Raw genomic sequence first — 18,560 nt, forward strand, 5'->3', positions numbered from 1 at the left:
CGTACACTACGGCGTACACATGACGCAGAAGTATAAATTGGCCTTTAGGCTGGCCACAATAAAAGGCCACTCTAAAATGTGCAGTTTTATCACACAGCACAATGCCACAGATGTCGCAAGTTTTGAGGGAGCATGCAATTGGCATGCTGACTGCAGGAATGTCCACCAGAGCTGTTGCCCGTGACTTGAATGTTTATTTCTCTACCATAAGCCATCTCCAAAGTAATTTCAGAGAATTTGGCAGTACATCCAACTGGCCTCACAACCGCAGACCACGTGTAACCACACCAACCCAGGACCTCCACATCCAGCATCTTCCCCTCCAAGATCGTCTGAGACCAGCCACCCGGACAGCTGCTGCAACAATTGTTTTGCATAACCAAAGAATTTCTGCACAAACTGTCAGAAATCATCTCAGGGAAGCTCATCTGCATACTCGTCATCCTCGTTGTGCCATTCATCCACGACCATCACCTCATGTTGCAGCATGATAATGCACAGCCCCATGTTGCAAGGATCTGTACACAATTCCTGGAAGCTGAAAACATGGCCAGCATACTCACTGGACATGTCTATCATTGAGCATGTTTGGGATGCTCTGGATCGGCGTATACGACAGTGTGTTCCAGTTCCTGCCAATATCCAGCAACTTCGCACAGCCATTGAAGAGGAGTGGACCTACATTCCACAGGCCACAATCAACAACCTGATCAACTCTATGCAAAGGAGATGTGTTGCACTGCGTGAGGCAAATGATGGTCACGCCAGATACTGGTCCCCCCCGGGACCCCTCAATACAGTAAAACTGCACATTTTAGAGTGGCCTTTTATTGTGCCCAGCCTAAGGCACACCTGTACAATAATCATGCTGTCTAATCAGCATCTTGATATGGCACACCTGTGAGCAAGATGGATTATCTCGGCAAAGGAGAAGTGCTCACTAACACAGATTTAGACAGATTTGTGAACAATATTTGAGAGAAATAGGCCTTTTGTGTACATAGAAAAAGTCTTAGATTATTGAGTTCAGCTCGTGAAAAAAGAGGCAAAAACAAAAGTGTTGCGTTTATAATTTTGTTCAGTGTAAGAAGCACATGTGGAATGTAGTGTCACTCAAGTAAGATAGTTCAAAATTCATTAATTCTGTATCAGACAAGAACAACCCTTTAAGGAAGTTTCTCTCTGTCTCTATGTACGAGAGGAAGTAACCGCCTGCTGTTTGTTTCCAAATCCTGTTGTGTGTGTGTGTGTGTCTGTGTGTGTGTGTGTGTGTGTGTCAGTGTGTGTTTGTGTGTCAGTGTGTGTGTGTGTGTGTGTGTGTGTGTGTGTGTGTGTGTCTATGAAAATCGAAACCTCAACGTTTCAGCTCACCCCTGTGACACGATGTTCAGAAATTAAACATTCTGCATTTCTTCCCTGTGCTGGAATGAGTAATTGTGAAACACTGCAGGAAATAATAACTGTCAGAACAACACAGGGCTTACACATGCAACAACAAAACCAAAAAACCAAACCAAAGTCTTCGTTTAGCTGTGTCAATTTTACAGACAGACCAGAGGTTAAGTGAGCTATACCAGCTACATCCTGTTCCCAAAAGCTCCAGGAAACCCCAGCAGTACCAGCATGTCAACAAAGCTCCAGCTCATTTTGATGATAATGTCATCATTGTGCACATGGGGCTGAATGCTAATGAAACATTATCCACTTTGATAGACCTGAGGTAGGCTGTCTTTATTGCTAGCAGTTTCCATTGTTATATTCCACTGTCCATATGCTGTCTTTGTCTTTTACTTTAGGTTCATAAACATAAAGACAGTGTCTAGTAAGTAAAAACCATTAAAGGTGTCTCAGTAAAAGTGCAAAGATGTTTTCCTTTTAACATAATTACTAGTCAAATTCATTTTCTTTGAATCAAGAACCAGTGAAGGGAGACCGGGTTGTTGCTACTTCCATTTTATTGCAATTTTAATATCTATAATGACAAACTAACTCTATTATGGCAAGCTCAGTGAAAAATCCAATTGAGATGTTGACAAAATATATACTTATTAAATATTGAACTGTACTAAATGAATTAAATGAACTTAATTTAATACTTTTCGAAGTTCCACTTGTTTTAAGAGAATATTTGGCTCCAAAAAGCATTCAGACAAAATGCCAAATATCTACATGTCATTGCATTGGACTTAAAATATCAAAAACAAAGCAGAATCAGCAAAAAATAAATGATGCTAGACCTTTTTCTCAAAACTAAATCAAACTTTTTTTTTACTTTTAAACAGCTGGTCCCAAGGTCATGTTTAGTGGATTAATTATGTAATTTCCCACACAGGTGTCCTAGAAAAGTAACCACAGGTAAGTTCATCCTATTAATGGACATGTTCCACGAACACTTGACAACCAGATGGTGTCCAGGTGCTTTTTGTCTCAATTTTAAACAAAATTTCATTTATTTATTTTGAAATCCATTTTTGCATGGAAAGTATGTCATACATGCTACTTTGTTTGATATCTTGTTATGTAATAACATTCATACAGAAGAAGACTAAAGTACTGATTACAATTTATTTTATTTTTTTTCAGTGGTGTTCTGTTACATTCTTCAGCCTCCTGTCACTCTACAGTATACAGGAAGTGAAACCCTGTTGGTGGCACCGGTGATCTACCCCACAGTTTCCTAGCAAACGATGACAACAGCAATGTGGGCAAGTGGAATAACAGGATACAAACTTTGCACATGCAGACAGTGGACAGGGTTGACTCTACATCCAGCGTGAGCTTTGGCTCTTGCACATTTTTGCAATCACACACACAGTCACACTGAGTAAAGGTGAAGGGTTTGAAGTTTTTCTCCTAGTGTGTTTTTCTCTGGTCGAGTCAGTGTGATATTTTGTCTGGCGAGGGGATTTGCTATGTGTGGCATTGCAAAACAACACAGGGATTTCTTAAAACATGTGTAAGAGTGTGTAGGAGTGCATGAGTGTGTGCACTTGTTATTCATGAGGCTCAAGGTCTTTGATTACTTCTGATAACAACTGCTATGACATATTTATCAAGACACCATAATCATGTAAATCATCAGGAAAAAAAAATCTAATTCAAATTCAAATAATCCTCTTAAAATAGGCCTATGTAAGTTTGGGTTCTTTCTTTGACATAAAACAGGTTATATTGTGTAGCAAGGTGTCTGTTCTCATTTAAATACAACAATGGCCACCCACGATTCCAGTGGCCTTGGTTTCCATTTTTCCCATTCATTTTCTGCAGAGACATTCAAAAAAAAAAAAAAAAAAAAAAAAAAAAAAGATTTAATATGAAAAAATATATGCCTTGAACCAAACCAACCAACTTGGAAATTTATAACATTTTTGATTACAAACACGCTGTGAAACTGAAGAGAATATATATATATATACACACACACACACACACATATTGATTTTTATTGATTTAGCCAATGATTTAAAACCTCTGGGTAGTCTGGTAGTCTTGAAAGTTTTATATGTTATTACTATGTTTTTCTTTTTTCCTCTGGGGAAAATGAATGTGACTTTTACATTGGGGAACCCTTCACTATAGATTATGCACAAGTCTCTTCATAATAGAGCACAGTAGTGGTGTGCTCTTCTGTTCAAAACACCATCTCGGGTTGAGTTACAGCAGGGCTTGGTTTGTTGGCAGCAGTGAATGTGTCTCACAAGGTGTTGTGTGTCTGTTTGTGTGTTTTGGTCTGCATGCACGTGCGTGTATGAGGACAGATTGGCTCGCGGTCGTGTGCGCTTGCTCTGCAAACTCTCTTTGTGCTTTGGATTTATTTATACCAGAAGAACTTGATGTGGCCATAACAGATTTGTTTGCAGACCATTTTGGCTGTGTGTGTGTTGCACTGAAACCCCACTGTCGGCTCATCCTGACATCTGTGAGTCAATTAGCTGTCTAAAGAGAAAACATCCCCCCTTTCCACCTTGTGCACACACACGCTCACATCGAGGGCAAGCCTCACGGCTGCCCCTGAGAGTGTGTGAACTCAGGCCGGTGTGCTCTGGTGGGGGAGGGGTGTATATTAGTGGGGGAGGGTAATGGGGTTGGGTGTCAAGAATGTGGCTGTTGGCTTGTTCTTTTGTATGTTGTGTGTTTTAGTAAAACAGTACAGAGATCTTACATATTTTACAACTTGTGCATGAATTAGTGCAAGTAATAAGGTGCCAGGTGCCATTTAAGTCTAAAATGTATAATATTTTTATTTTATTGTACATGTTATTTTTATGTTATTGTTTTACATTTAATTTTAATTAAATTTTAAATATTATTAAACATTTTAGTTTTAATTACATTTTATTTAAAATATTATTTACAAATTATTTATTTTATTTAAATTTCATTTGATTTTAATTTAATTTAATTACTTACTACTTAATTACTTAATACTAATTTATAATAAATATGTAGTTTCAGCTTTGAAAAGAGCACTAATGCACCTTCTGAACACTTGTGGCCTGTTTGGTCATTTTGTGTGTCTTGATCGATCGGATTGCTGTCCAATTGCTTATGGGTATTTTATTTATACATGGGATCTCACACACTTTTGAGCCATTTGACCCTAAAAGTTTTGATATTTTATTTTATTATATTTTATTCTTTCCACAAAAATATGTTTCAGCCTCAAAAAGAATATTGTGAATGCTTCAAAAGGCCTCTTTGGTAATTGTGTGTCTTGATTGATCAGCTTGCTGTCCAGTTAGTTATGAGTGTTGTATTTATACTTACATAAATGTGATTTGACATACATTCATTCTACTTTTCCAGAACTATATGCAATTATAATGGGGCTCACTTCCTGGATGCTGCTAATGCCGGTTATGAACTTTTCTGTTGAACGCTCTATTAGCTTCAATTAATGTTTTAGTTTTATTAATGTTTTAGTTTTGTATGTCTCATTCATGATTACTCACTGTAGTGTGGATTGTGAGGCTCTTAAACATCCTTATGTTGACATATTTCCATTTGGGAGGAGTAAAGTTTACATATGTGGCCTGACCAGATGACACAAATGTAAATGTATCTGGTTGTCTCTCAAACCACCTCCTGAGGCATCTGGGTTTACATTTATACTGGGTCCTATCCTAATCGGATAGCTAGACCAAACATAAACACCCCCTCAGATCCTCCAGTTTTCCAAGTACACACACAAGCAAACTTCTGCACACACACATCTGAAAACACATGTGTATCTTTCTCTTGCAGCTCAGCATGTGGTTTCCAGCTCTTCTCTAATGCGTCCCACATTCTTCATATCGTCCCCGATGCCCTCTGCATCCTTAGGCTCTGCTATGGAAATACGCCTCAGTCTCCCCGCTAATTATTAAAGAAGCACCACCTCATTAACTGGGCTAGGGGATAATAAAAGATTCATGCAGCATTCTTAGCGTCGCTGCACGCTCAGCTCCTCTCTTGCTCTCTCCCACCTCGTCTCATCTCCAGAGGATTATCATGCAAGATACTTATCTGTTATCCATACAGGTCCCTCTCACTCTCTCAGTTTTTTGGGCTGCCAGCCATCTTGTGTCATGGCTGTATGCCAAGTGCCTTCAGTCTGGAGATTGGAGGAAAGGTTGTGAATTAAAATGATTTACTATTGTGAAAAGCGAAAGTGAAAACGCATTAAAGTATCTTGTGTCATATCTAAAATATGTTAATTAATAATGAGATTGAAATCACGGGCACAGAGAAATAACATCTATTTAATTGTTAATAATTAATAATTTAAGTGTCAAATAAAGTCGATTTTTATGGTATTAGGTTTCCTTGTATGGTGGTTTTAATGTTTTCTCACTAGCGATAACACAGTGGGTAGATATGGCTGTTTTCAAATGTCAACAAACAATGGCTGAAGTAAAATGTCACCATTGTGCTCCAATACATTCCATATGCAAATACCCTCTTTTACAGCTCAAACCCCCAGTAATGAAATTCCTGTGGAAAATGTGTCTAATAATCCCCGAATGACACAAATGACTGGTGATTTACAAACATTTAAAGATCACATTCCGGATTCACTGATAAGACAATTTCTTGTGTCATCTTTTGAATAAACATGACATTCACAGGGAGATTGTAGCGTTGCTGAATGCTTTGGGAATTTCCACGGCAAGGAATCTCTGCCTATTTCCTCCTAAGGCAAAAAGTCACTCATTTACTTTCTATTTCTTGTAATTGTGGTTCTCTTATATCACACATTGCCATCCTAGTTTCAGTTTGGAATTGGTAATATGACACTTCAAATCCTTTTTTAATACTTATTTAATATTCTTATATCATTTAATTTTTTTTATGCAATATTTATGTTATTGCATACAATAAATTGTATTACAATACTAATACAGGATGTTTAATATGCAGGTACTTTAATTGGAGAGCATTCATGGCTTGTTGCAGAGCTTTTGGATATTTTGTAGCCTAATAAAAACAAATGTGACAACACAGTGGCGTGTCATTGATCTCCTGTTCTGACTTCTGCCCTGTATCCACAGAACGAGAGCTGATGGATAGCCCTGTCTCCATAACCCATTAATAATCAAGACTTTCAGTATGGACAACAGTGGAGTAAACAGTGATTTACTAACAGTGGAAAGGGAACCTCAATACCATTTAAGAGTTCTTTGATGTTTACATATAGACTAGACCATGTGCAGTATAGGGTAATTCCAATACAATTCTTGCTAATTAATATAATATTTTAGTGTTTTTATCTGCAGGGCTGTTGATTCTAATTTCATTTGCAGGACTGCATTCAACAGGATGTGGCTGTCCAAAAAGGGGTTTAGAGAAGTCGAATGCAGCTCTCGCTCCCTGAAATAAGACCCTATCGTGCAAAAGCCAAAGACTCTGCCTCATTGGCCGTGTATCCACCCACTGTCCTCTCCCATGGCCCTGACTCACCATGTCCAGCAGCCTCCACTTCCCAGTGATGGGGCGTTCTGTTCACCAAGAGGAAGCTCTGCATGTATTTATAGACATTTCTCGTATGAGAAGTCTGAACAATAACAAACCCCCACCCCCACAGCCACTTCACCACCACAACACAAAATATGGGGAGGAGCACAGATAGAATCAAACTTTAGTTTCACTGTTCGATGATAACAGGAAAATAAAACTGAGAGCACTGCACTATAGTTACGCACTATACAGTTTACAAGGTGGTTTTTCAGCTAACATAGAATTGGGTAATTTCAGTGTGACAGTAATCAGGGAAAAATTTGGGTTACAGTGCAGTTATGGTGCGCTCAGATGATTCTAGAATAAAAAAACTCAATTACATATATCAACATCTGCTTATATGGTCTCTGGAGAACATTAAGAATTGATACTTGTTCGCTGTTAAACACTTTTTATGAATATGGTGCACTCTGCTGTCTTGTGACTTTTTAAAGGATTATAGGCCAAAATTATTATTTTATTTTAATTTCAATTTTGAGAATGGTTGTCTAGCATAAAATTAGCCTAACATGAAAAGAAGCTGGTTTTCAATGCATTAAACATCTGTATCCTCACAGATTCTGTCCTGTGACACCTTTGGGGTCTTGACCTCCTTGACAATATTTTGAATTGCTATTCAAGTAATATTCAAAACATTTTTAAACATATATATATATATATTTATATATATATATATATATATATATATAGATAAATATAATATATATATATATATATATATTTTTTATTAACTTTTAAATTTGCACCAGATATCTAAAGACCAAAACATATTTATCTCGTACACATATATTTGAAGAATATTTTGCACCAGAAACTTTTTTTTTCCATATTTTCTTTTTCTTTCTTTTTTTTTGTAATTAATTCATATTCTCTTTAATGTAATTGTCTATTTAATATTTGATAATACAGCAAACATTAGATTAGGCACCACAAAGAAAAAAAAAACGTTGTTTAGTTTCAGGGAAAATCTGTTTTTTACATTCAAGGCTGTGGGCACCCACAATGCCTTCTGTCAAAACCTTCTCCACTGTACATACAGTGAGAGTAATAAACACTGAGTCACACACTTTTAGAACAACAACACAAGCTCTACACAGGACGTGGATTCTTACAGATCCCACAGCTGCACAAGTCAGCTGCTTCGTGAGAGGGCAAGATCATGCAAAAATGGTGCACAGATCACAACTGAAACCGATTGTTTTGCGTGAACAAAACTGGGTCTGCAGGTGCTGAAACCACCAGAACTATAGTTCACGAATGCACCAAAGTCTGTATGTAGCCAAATGTCAAGTAAGCTAACATCACTGCTAACAACATCACTGTTTAAGCAGTCAACAAAATAGCAGATGTTGGTGCCATCTTGATCTTCTGAGAACATCTTTTCCTTAATTATCTGTGAATGCTCCAACAGGCAGCTTGGTGATTACGGGCCAACCGTTAAGCTTTATAAGGTAACGCCTATGTTGGTTCTAGAGTACTGAGATGAACACCTTCAATGGTCCATGTATTGAGTGGGTGGTAACGCTCTTTATTTTGTTAAGTGTGTGTTAAGTCTTGGTGCTTCGGGAGAAGTTGATCTGCAGAATAAGACAAAGCATTATGTATATGCAGAGTCTTGGGGGAAGGGTTGGATTAGTGGGGGTGGAGAGAAGATTCTCTGAAGCCCAGCAGGTGTGTTTCTGTTTTGGTGAAAAAGTAGAATGTCCCTCTCCTGCTGTCATGCAGTCTGGGGAAATCTGAACTATGCTCTATAATTGTGGCGTTGCTAGTAACGGGACCAGTCACAAGATAAAGTGCTGGTTTTGTTATATTACAGCCGTCATGTTGTATGATGTGTCTTGTGCAAGACCCCCCCCCAAAAAAAAACCAGGTCATCACATATAGAACATTTGGACTGATTTACACTGTTTTTAACATTCCATAGAAGTCAACAACAAATTACACAACTATGACACAAATTACACAATTATAAATTGCAACAGTTCAGATATGATTATATGTGAACTGTTGCAATTCATAATTGTGTCATGCACTTAGGGAGTACACTTGTAAGGCAGCCAGCATCCAAAGCCTGACCTGATGTGACCCTTGTGACAAAAATTACTTCTAATTTGTAGACAATTCATGCCAGAATGTTGATGAAAATGAGTTCCTAGCCCTTACTAAGAAACCTATAAAAAAAAAAAAAAAAAACAAGGATTAAAACAACAGCTTTGCAGAAATATCCAGCTGCTCAAGTCTTGACAGAAAGAGAGCGAGGGGTCACTTTGGAGCTAAATAAACAAGGTAGATAGTGAAGTGTTTGTGTAACTGGGGTGGAGGGGGTTGGGGTGGCTGGGACAGAGATTGATCTCCTCGTAGCAAAGCAGAGTGTCTGAGTGACAAAAACATTGTAGCATGCTGTAACAGCTATGATTTTCTAGGAAATTGATAAAAAAAAAATAGCTGTTTGCTGCTCTTTTTACTTCCACGATGTGATGTACACTACTGTTCAAAAGGTTGGGGTTGGAAAAATGTTTTTGAAAGAATGCTCACTGAAAGCTGATTAAAAACAGTGAAATACAGTGAAATATTGTGAAATTTTATTGCAATTAAGAGTATTGGTACATATTTAATATATTTCAAAAAGTTATTTATTCCTATTATGACAAAGCTGAATTTTTAGCAGCCATTACTTCAATGTTACACGAACCTTCAGAAATCATTTTAATTTGCTGATTTGCTGTTCAAGAAACAATTCTTTTTATTATCAATGTTGAATGACTGTTGTGTTTTTCTAAAAAGCATGATGCACTTTTTCAGGATTCTTTGATGAATTTAAAGTTTAAAAGAGCAGCATTTGTAACAATATGAACATCTTTACTGTCACATTTGATCAGTTCAATGCATCCTTGAATAAAAGTATTAGTTTATTAAAAAAAATATATATATACATTATACAAATTTTTTATTGTTGGATGTTGAAAAGTGAGTGTCGCATATCAGTGGAGGCAGAACAAGATACAACACTATTTAGCTACCAATATTCTTTTCCCAGTTGGCCGAAAGGCCTCAGTGATTTCCACACAAAGGCAAAACTATTTCATATGAAGAGCAAGTTCTTAATAATTGATAAAAAGTTACGATGACAAACTTTGCTATGCACTTGGTATAGTGTGCACTAATGACTCAGTTAAGACCAAGAATGTGAATTAAGACATAAAAAATTCCATTAAGAAGCCTACAGCAGCATCTCCACATCAAACAGTAATTCTTTGGTGAACGTGTAAATGGGAGTGAAACTAGCCTGAAAATGCTGTCAGTTTTACACATACAATCATGTTATCAACTGTATTTAGCCTCTCTTGAGTCCTCTCAAGATGCAGCTCTTGGTGGCAGTTGGCTGGCCCCTCCTCCAGCTTCTTACCTCTTTGCTAATCAGCTGTGGGGGAGGACGAGCCCGCGGCCAACCAGACACACACTGTACAAACAAGCCCGGCAAACTAGGTGTCTAAGTTGGACACGAAAACCATTGTAGGGCAAGTGTTCGGGGCTGTGGCGCTGATATCCACGGGCATGTCTAGTTGTTTAGGCTTAATCTCATGTTTAAATTGTTTGTGTCAATAGACATTAATCCTCCATGTCTACATGCACACCTTTGTAAGGTGTAAATAAGCAGCTCCCACAGCTGAGTTCTCAATGGACCGTGCATCTGCCTCAAGGAGCGAATGAGGTCTAATGCACAGGAAATTGTGAATATGTGGTGTGATTATCCTCACTGAAATATTGATTTAACCACAGCTGCTTTATTATTAGGGAATCACAACAACTGACTCTAGAAAAATGATTATTTTACATAAAAACATAAAAACGTAAAAACGGCTTGGTGAAAGTCTTTGTATTCTATTCTTTATTTGGATCCCCATTAGCAAAGTGGCCACTAGTCTGACTGGGGTCCAACTCAGAATACGTTTTATATAATATTACCAAATAAAAATTAAGATGTTTTCATTTCCCTCTATAGTGAACATTATAATTGGTGGATAATTTACATTAAAGAGTTCCGAAAAGCTATGTGTCATGTGGTGTGACAATTATGATGCATGCAATTTCATGACCTTCATAACTATTAATTAATAAATTATTTGTATTATTTGTCTTTTAAAATTCATTTGTCGCACTGCTGAACTATTTAAATGAACTAGTGAAGGGAATGCAAATGTGAAAATGGTACCAAAAAAAAAAAAAAAAATCTTAAAAGACATGGTGCCAAGCACATAAAATATCCATTTTCTTTTATTTGTTCTTTAAAATGTTAACCTAAAATTTTTAGGCTTTATTAAAATACAAAAAAAAAAAAAAAAACAGAAAAGAAAGAAAGAAAGAAAGAAAGAAAGAAAGAAAGAAAGAAAGAAAGAAAGAAAGAAAGAAAGAAAAGAAAGTGTATGGACATGTTACAACTAATACATAAAAACTTAATGAAATTTCATGACAAAATAAGTAATTGAAAGAACGAGGAACGATGAAGAACTAACTAGTCTTGCTGAAGATGATCTGTTTTGCTCAGTTTTTTATAAGCTGAACTTTTTAGTTGGTCTAGTGTGGACTGTCAGTTTACTTATCTTTATAACTTATCTTTGACCTATTATTGTGATGTGACATGTCACATATTTCCCAACACCACAATTTTTTTCTTTAACACTTTCGAAATGCAGCAAGCTATTGAAGGTGCGAACAGATTACCATACAAATTGCACCCAAGGTCTTGGTAATAACACAAAACAAAGACGGCGGAATTGAGCTGTTAATTTGTCAAGAGGTAATGCAGTTTAGAGGTGTGAGGTTCTCCTCTGACCAGAGTTGACCTCTGAGTAAACATAGAGCTATTGTGAGAAAACAGGGAATGTTGATTTCCTGCTCTTTCAAACAGACAAAGTCCAGTGTTTTCTTTAGAGCAAGTGATCTGGGTCCAGTTTGGTATGGTACACCATCTTCATTAAGATCATGAGAATCAAACTGATAGGAAGCTGCCCAACTATTTGCCTTGTACTCTGTAACTTCCACATGCAGCCCAGGTTTTCACCATCGCCACTCCAGCCAGAGGCCCAGAATAGCACCAGCATTCCTTTCCCCTTTCCTCTCTCTCACCCAGCAAAGACACGGCACAGCACAGCGAGCGCTGGGTCACATGGACTGCCACAGAGCCGCCAGATCACACGCTCTCACACTAATGTATAAGCACTCACACCGTCCAACACAAAAACAGCTCTGGAGAACAGCACATAAGGACATATAGTTAACTAGACTGATAAACATTAGGATTATTAATCTAAAAATGTTTTGTCTTCAACCAGAGTGGATATGTTTGTTATCTAGGGTTAGATGCTTATCTATCAATACTTGAGAAAAAAGAATTGGTGGAAAGAAACAGTTTTCACTCAGAAATTTCTAGTAAGTTTCACAATAACTACAAAGAAACAAGAAGTGACACATTGAATTAAACATTAAAAACTGAAGTAGAAACACTGAAATTGTAGGTTACTTGTAAAAGATACTCCAATAATCTTTCTTTTATTTACAACTTCATTTTTACTCTATCTATCTATCTATCTATCTATCTATCTATCTATCTATCTATCTATCTATCTATCTATCTATCTATCTATCTATCTATCTATCTATCTATCTATCTATCTATCTATCTATCTATCTATCAGTCCGTCCGTCCATCCGTCTGTCCATCTAGGCCTATCTATCTATCTATCTATCTATCTATCTATCTATCTATCTATCTATCTATCTATCTATCTATCTATCTATCTATCTATCTATCTATCTATCTATCTATCTATCTATCTATCTATCTATCTCTCCTTAACATCAAACAGATCAGAAGGTATTGTTCACTTTAAATCAGAAACAGAAAAACAACCCAAAACTGTAGAGAGAAATTGGCCAGTGTTTGACAGACACCGCTAGGGGTTTCCATGCACACTGATATTAAGCAGCAGGGCCAATGGCAACAAAGGATAGCGAGTGAACGATAGCTCCACCTCTCCGCTTTTCTCATGTATATAAGCTAGTGGAGTTGACCCAGAAAAAACACACAGAGACTCGTTTGAAGATAGTGAGCAGCGCTCTATTGTGCGTCGGACCGCTGGAGTATGAAACTTCACCTTGTGGAATATAAAGTGTAATCCTTCAGAGGCATTTGAACAGATAAAGCTCATTTGTCCTGCCGCGACGGAGTCACTGAGCACAGGACACGGGGTAAGAGATTCAAAACGCTTGAGAAACTCACGGACTGTGTTTTAAAACACAGTGTGCTGGCTATCTAGACAGCATTTTAGGCGTCATAAGCGCGTGCGGCATTTTACGCCTTTGCACGCGCCTTTGATGATCAAAATGCTGTCTAGGAAGGCAGCTCACTAGGTTTAGAGACAGCGCCAGTGTTTTAGGGTTTAGGGTGGCAGATCCATTGTTTGCTTGACTGCACGGTGAGTTTCTTTGGACTGATGTTGTGCATTTTTCAAAAAACAAATTGTTTAAAGTACACGGTTATAATATAAAAAAAATTTGTTTTTCTTGTACAAATTTAAGGTTTTAATTAAGTATTTTCAGTTCTCCTTATTGTTTAGATCCAGTGTTTAAAAAATACTTTGCATTTATTTAGATGGAAATTAAGCAAGGCTGTTTGAAAGGTTCAGAATTGAGAATAATACTCTACTCAATTTCAAAAGTGTTGTTTGGATGTGCATCATTAGGACTTAAGAGGTTGTATTATGTTGAGTGGGTAGTCAGGTGGGCTGGAAGGTGCTAAAAAAAACACATCTCACTCATCTGTCCAATGAGAGTGGAAATTAGTTTAATTTTTGCTGAATGGCACTTATAGAATTTGTGGCCAATTAATCTGCATGTATTTACATGTATAAGTTTGGCTGAGAGTAAAACAACTTGTCAATATTCTAAATCTAATATCATCTGTTTCATTGAAGGGAGATTCTATGGCAGAGCACATGATGATGCCCATGAACCACGGACAGGGAAACGGGGGTCTGCATGGCTACCGCATGGGCATGAATGGAGGCCTGCAGGCGGGCCCCCAGCAGCATGTGCCCCAGCCTGGCCTGAGAGCAATGCCCAATGGACAGATGATGCATTATGGAGCAGGGCCTCAGGGAAACATGGAGGCCGCCATGCGCCAGAGGTCCAACATGGTGGGGCCTATGAATGGACAGATGGGTCACCACCAAATGCAGTCATCTAACATGATGTTCAACAACCAAGGCCAGCCGCAACAACATCACGTTCAACAGCACCAACAGCACCACCACATGCACCAAGCACAGCAGCAACAGCCTCCACCGCAGCAGCCGCAACAACAACAACAACAACAACAGTACATGAGCGGGGGTCTCACTTCCCAACAGCTCATGGCCAGCATGCACCTTCAGAAACTCAACACGCAGTACAATGGACACCCGCTGGGACACATGAACGGCAACCACATGGGGAACGGGGCACAGTTCCGCATGGGTCAGGCCCAGCTGAGCAACATGCAGCATATGGCCGGCCCGGCTCTCAGTCTCAATGGCATGGACGCCGATTTGATCGACGAAGAGGTTTTGACTGCGCTGGTCATGGAGCTAGGATTGGACAGGGTGCAGGAACTCCCTGAACTCTTTCTGGGACAGAATGAGTTTGACTTTATCTCAGACTTTGTGAGCAAACAGCAGCCGAGCACTGTTAGCTGCTGAGACTGGAACATATGGATGCTTGAAGGTGGGATGGGCAGCAAAAGTTGCTCTTTCAATCTATTTTTTTGTGATCACCATCAACAAAGACAAGGGGTGATCAGATGCCTCTTTCCCCACAGAAACGGGTGGTCAAGCTCCTGTCAGGACTACAGTTCTGTTTCTGTCTGGAACGCCAAGCGGTGTTCTATGGATGAATGTAACAACACTTCAGAACTGTGAATTGGTGCAATGTATAGACACTCAAACCTTATTTGTCTTCAATGCAGTTTTGCATTTAAAATTTTATTTATTTATTGCTTATCAGATGTATTAACATAGAACGAAAAAGCAATGACATTAGGAACCTGTGGTTTATGGGAAACTCCCAGAATGGTATTGCTGATTTGTTGTTTTTGATCATTTAGACCAAGAACATTGTTCAGCCGACCCAAACTGTAAGTCTGATGTTTTGTTAAATGGTAAAGTTTCAGCAAACCCAAACCGCTGCTTGCTTACAATAGTGGTTAATGCCTGTCTTAATACAACTGGTCTAAGCTTTTAGAATTGCCTTAAATCAAGTTGCTTTTATTTATTTGCCCCCCCAGCCCCAATCCCCAACAGTCTAGGAGGGCTCAAACCTATGTGTGACTCGTAATAAAGATGGCCAAGGTTTAACTCTGGCCTAATTTTTCATCAGTCTCTCATCTCATTTGTGGAATTGAAAAGGGGTGTGTAAATTCTAAAGATGTATATCTGTCAAAAGCAAGCAGAAAAGTTAGAATTATGCAAGTTTATTTCTTGAAATGGTTCAGGTCTTTTTCTAATTGTGATCTCCCATGGTTAAAGCAGTTTCTTCACTATAGTTCAGTCTACCATTATCATAAAAGGGATGGTTCATCCAGAAATTAAAATTCGCTCTTCTATTGTTCCAAACCTTTTATATGCATTTTTCTTCTCTGGAACCGAAAATATACTTGAAATGTCTCTGTGTTAGGTTGTTTTTTCCCTTCTCTACACAATGAAAATCATTTAGGTCCAGTAGGTTTATGGACCTTAATGAATGGAAAAAAATGTTCTTTAAAATATACTCTTTTGTGTTCCGTAGAAGAAAGTCATAAAGGTTTGGAACAGTGTAAAGGTGATTAAAATGACTTTCATTTAATTTTGAGAGGGTTAACTATCACTTTACCTGATGTTAAACTGAAATGTGCTACTAGAAACAATGACTTTTACTCATTTTACTTCCACTGCCTAATCTTTCTTGGTTTAAAACAATGAACTAGTTTCATGCTTCGTGCAAAGTGGTTCAATTGTGCTCCAATAGCTACTTTTTTCCATTTGAATGTGCTCATTAGTTTTTATATAAAAGCCTGGTTATAAAGTAAAAATCCACAAAAGGTGTGAATGGGGGAGGTAGTGGAAAGTGTCCAGGTTCATTTGTGCTTATCTTGACATTACAAGGCTTTATGTGAACCCTGGGCCTGTGTTTTTTGTTCTGGGAATGGAGGGCAAAGTGTTGTCCATTTACGGACATGATGTGGTGAGGGGGTTCGGATGGGGGGAAGGGTGAAGATTGCAGTGACAAGCCGTTAACGCTCCACTGTCGCTTCCTGTTCCTCCTCAGCGGAGGAAGGGCTTGAAGAAAGTCAGTTGAGGTTACTTGGTAGAAGCACTTGCATTGGATTCCTCATATTGGTCTGGTATCAGATCAAGCCTTAATAATAAAAAATGAATGCCTGTGGATGGTGAATACCAGGAATGAACTAACAGACACCATCAGAGTGTTTCAGTGTTGGCTCCACCCTGTTTATGTTCAAAAATTATACTGTCTGTTAGTCTCTGGCTTGTTCTTGAGTCCTCTAGATCTGTCCAAGTTGAAACAGAAGAATCATTTTTGTTTGAAGATTCTATATATTTTGAGCAATAAAATATGTATTTTTTAATGAGATGGGTCATTGAATCTAAAAGGTACCTTTAGTGTCCTGTGTAAACGTGATAATTTTTTAATCGTTGTGTTTAGTTTAATTAATATACTTATTCTCCCAGTCAAAATCTTTTTTTAATTAATACTTTTATTCAGCAATAACTCACATTAGAATGATTTCTGAAGGATCATGTGACATTTAATGGCTGCTGAACATTCCTTTATACTTCCAAACATTTGGTAGTATAAATATATTCTTATTATTTTAATTTATTTTATTAACACTTAAAAACATTATATATGACAGGATGTTTAAAAGCTTTTCGAAATCTTTAGAAAATGCACCTGTTTCACAGAAAGACCTGCATGTTTTGATGCTAGGATTGTACATGAGTACACTGTAAACAAGTTGAAAGAGTAACATGTGACATTTAATCCAACATTTATAGTTAGAAACAGCTCAAAAGAATTTCGACTACACGCTTTTGAATTGAACAGTGGGGGTTTTCAGTTCAAAGATGTATCAGTAATCTCACCTCTTCTCTGGGGAATTCAGCTGTCTTTGTGAACTTTGCCATTTTTAAACAGATAAATAGGTGTGTGTGCACAACAGGGAGAGGGAAGGTGTGTGTGGCTAATTTCTTGGAACATGCCACTATTGTGTGAAAGACATCTCGCCCATCTCTGGGCGTCCTTGGGCAGGCCTAAGATACCACCAATGATCAGGCTGTTAAATAGGAATTGGGTGTGACTGATTATCACTTTCTGCTCTTAGCTAGTTGTTTTCTACAGAAAAGAATGCAGTAAAACAACAATTTATCATAATTAACTTCTTAGAAATATTTTCTATGAATATACTTGGAGTACTAAAGCCTTTTAGTACTACGCCTTCATACATATTCACTTTGTCAAACTGTTGGTGTAAATCCACTTCTGAAGAACCAGACTAGACATACGCTAAGCAGGGTGTGCCATGGAGACGTTTACTGTTGACAGTTTTTTGCTGTCTCTCTCTGAGGCCACCCACAATAATCTCTAAACACACACACCAACACACACCTACTTTTCTTACTGAGTGAGCTCTCTGGACAGCTTTAGATTCACTAGAATGAGCAAATGACAAGGTTAAAAACAAGAAATGTCTTGGGTAAATAATAAAAAATAGCCACATACTGAAATTGAGAAGAGTAGTCTGGGGAATTCTGTGCAGGGTTTTACCGAGTAGCCAATGAAGGATCCTTCAGACCACCCCATCATATCATCATATCACATAGTCAGCAATTTCTCTTTCTTACACAGCTTTACTGAAAACAGTTTGTGGCTGAGATCTTTACTAATTCAAGTGTTTGTCTAGAAGGAGATGATATATATATGACAAGTTTTTCAAAGAACAATTAATTAAATACTCTGAGATGTATTAAAATGTTTGCCAATCGATATCTGACAGCACAGAAAGCAAGAGCAGCGTATAGCTATATTAAACAGTAATTTAAGTAATGAGGTCACATGGATCTAGTTCAGTGAGTGAGCAGTCAGTAGGATAGTTGAATGTTGATTTGGTGAGTTCATTCAGCTGATTCATCAGAAGGATTCGAAGCGGTAATTCCCGACTTTGTAAATGTTTCTGAACTATTAATTTAACGATATTGTGAATCAAGTTACAGAGGTTGTGGTCCGTGTTCCTATCTGCGTATGAAGCCTGGAGGAACGCCAGCAGTTTGTCAGAAATATGTAAATACATTATGCTCACCAATGAGCTTGTTAATTGTAGATCTTCTTTTTTTTTTTTTTTTTGCATGGCATGTATGCACAAGTTGAAAACCGCTGGATGGGATTCATGCACGTTTTTATCCTCAAGTTAAACTTCAGCACAATGTTTTTGTTTTTGTTGTTCTAGACAAAGCTAAATCCCATAGACTCTTAGT

General features: G+C 37.9%; 1 protein-coding gene and 1 long non-coding RNA gene across 2 annotated transcripts; both read left to right on the plus strand.

The window, feature by feature from the left end:
- The first annotated feature begins 1,495 nt into the window (after positions 1–1,495).
- On the plus strand, positions 1,496–7,583 carry LOC122148018. The gene is made up of 4 exons (XR_006162008.1): positions 1,496–1,720; positions 2,333–2,355; positions 2,584–6,698; positions 6,783–7,583. It is a non-coding gene; the product is annotated as an uncharacterized LOC122148018 (long non-coding RNA).
- Positions 7,584–13,043: 5,460 nt separating this feature from the next.
- On the plus strand, positions 13,044–15,402 carry LOC109104999 (cbp/p300-interacting transactivator 3-like). The gene is made up of 2 exons (XM_019118328.2): positions 13,044–13,245; positions 13,971–15,402. The coding sequence occupies exon 2, from the start codon at positions 13,980–13,982 to the stop codon at positions 14,730–14,732; it is 753 nt and encodes a 250-aa protein (XP_018973873.2). The 5' UTR covers positions 13,044–13,245; positions 13,971–13,979; the 3' UTR covers positions 14,733–15,402.
- Positions 15,403–18,560: the final 3,158 nt, after the last annotated feature.

Source organism: Cyprinus carpio, chromosome A16 (assembly GCF_018340385.1).
Source record: "Cyprinus carpio isolate SPL01 chromosome A16, ASM1834038v1, whole genome shotgun sequence".
Classification (NCBI taxonomy): domain Eukaryota; kingdom Metazoa; phylum Chordata; class Actinopteri; order Cypriniformes; family Cyprinidae; genus Cyprinus; species Cyprinus carpio.

Coding starts and splice junctions, on each gene's coding strand:
- LOC109104999 (XM_019118328.2), top strand. CDS start 13,980: ATGGCAGAGCACATGATGATGCCCATGAACCACGGACAGGGAAACGGG.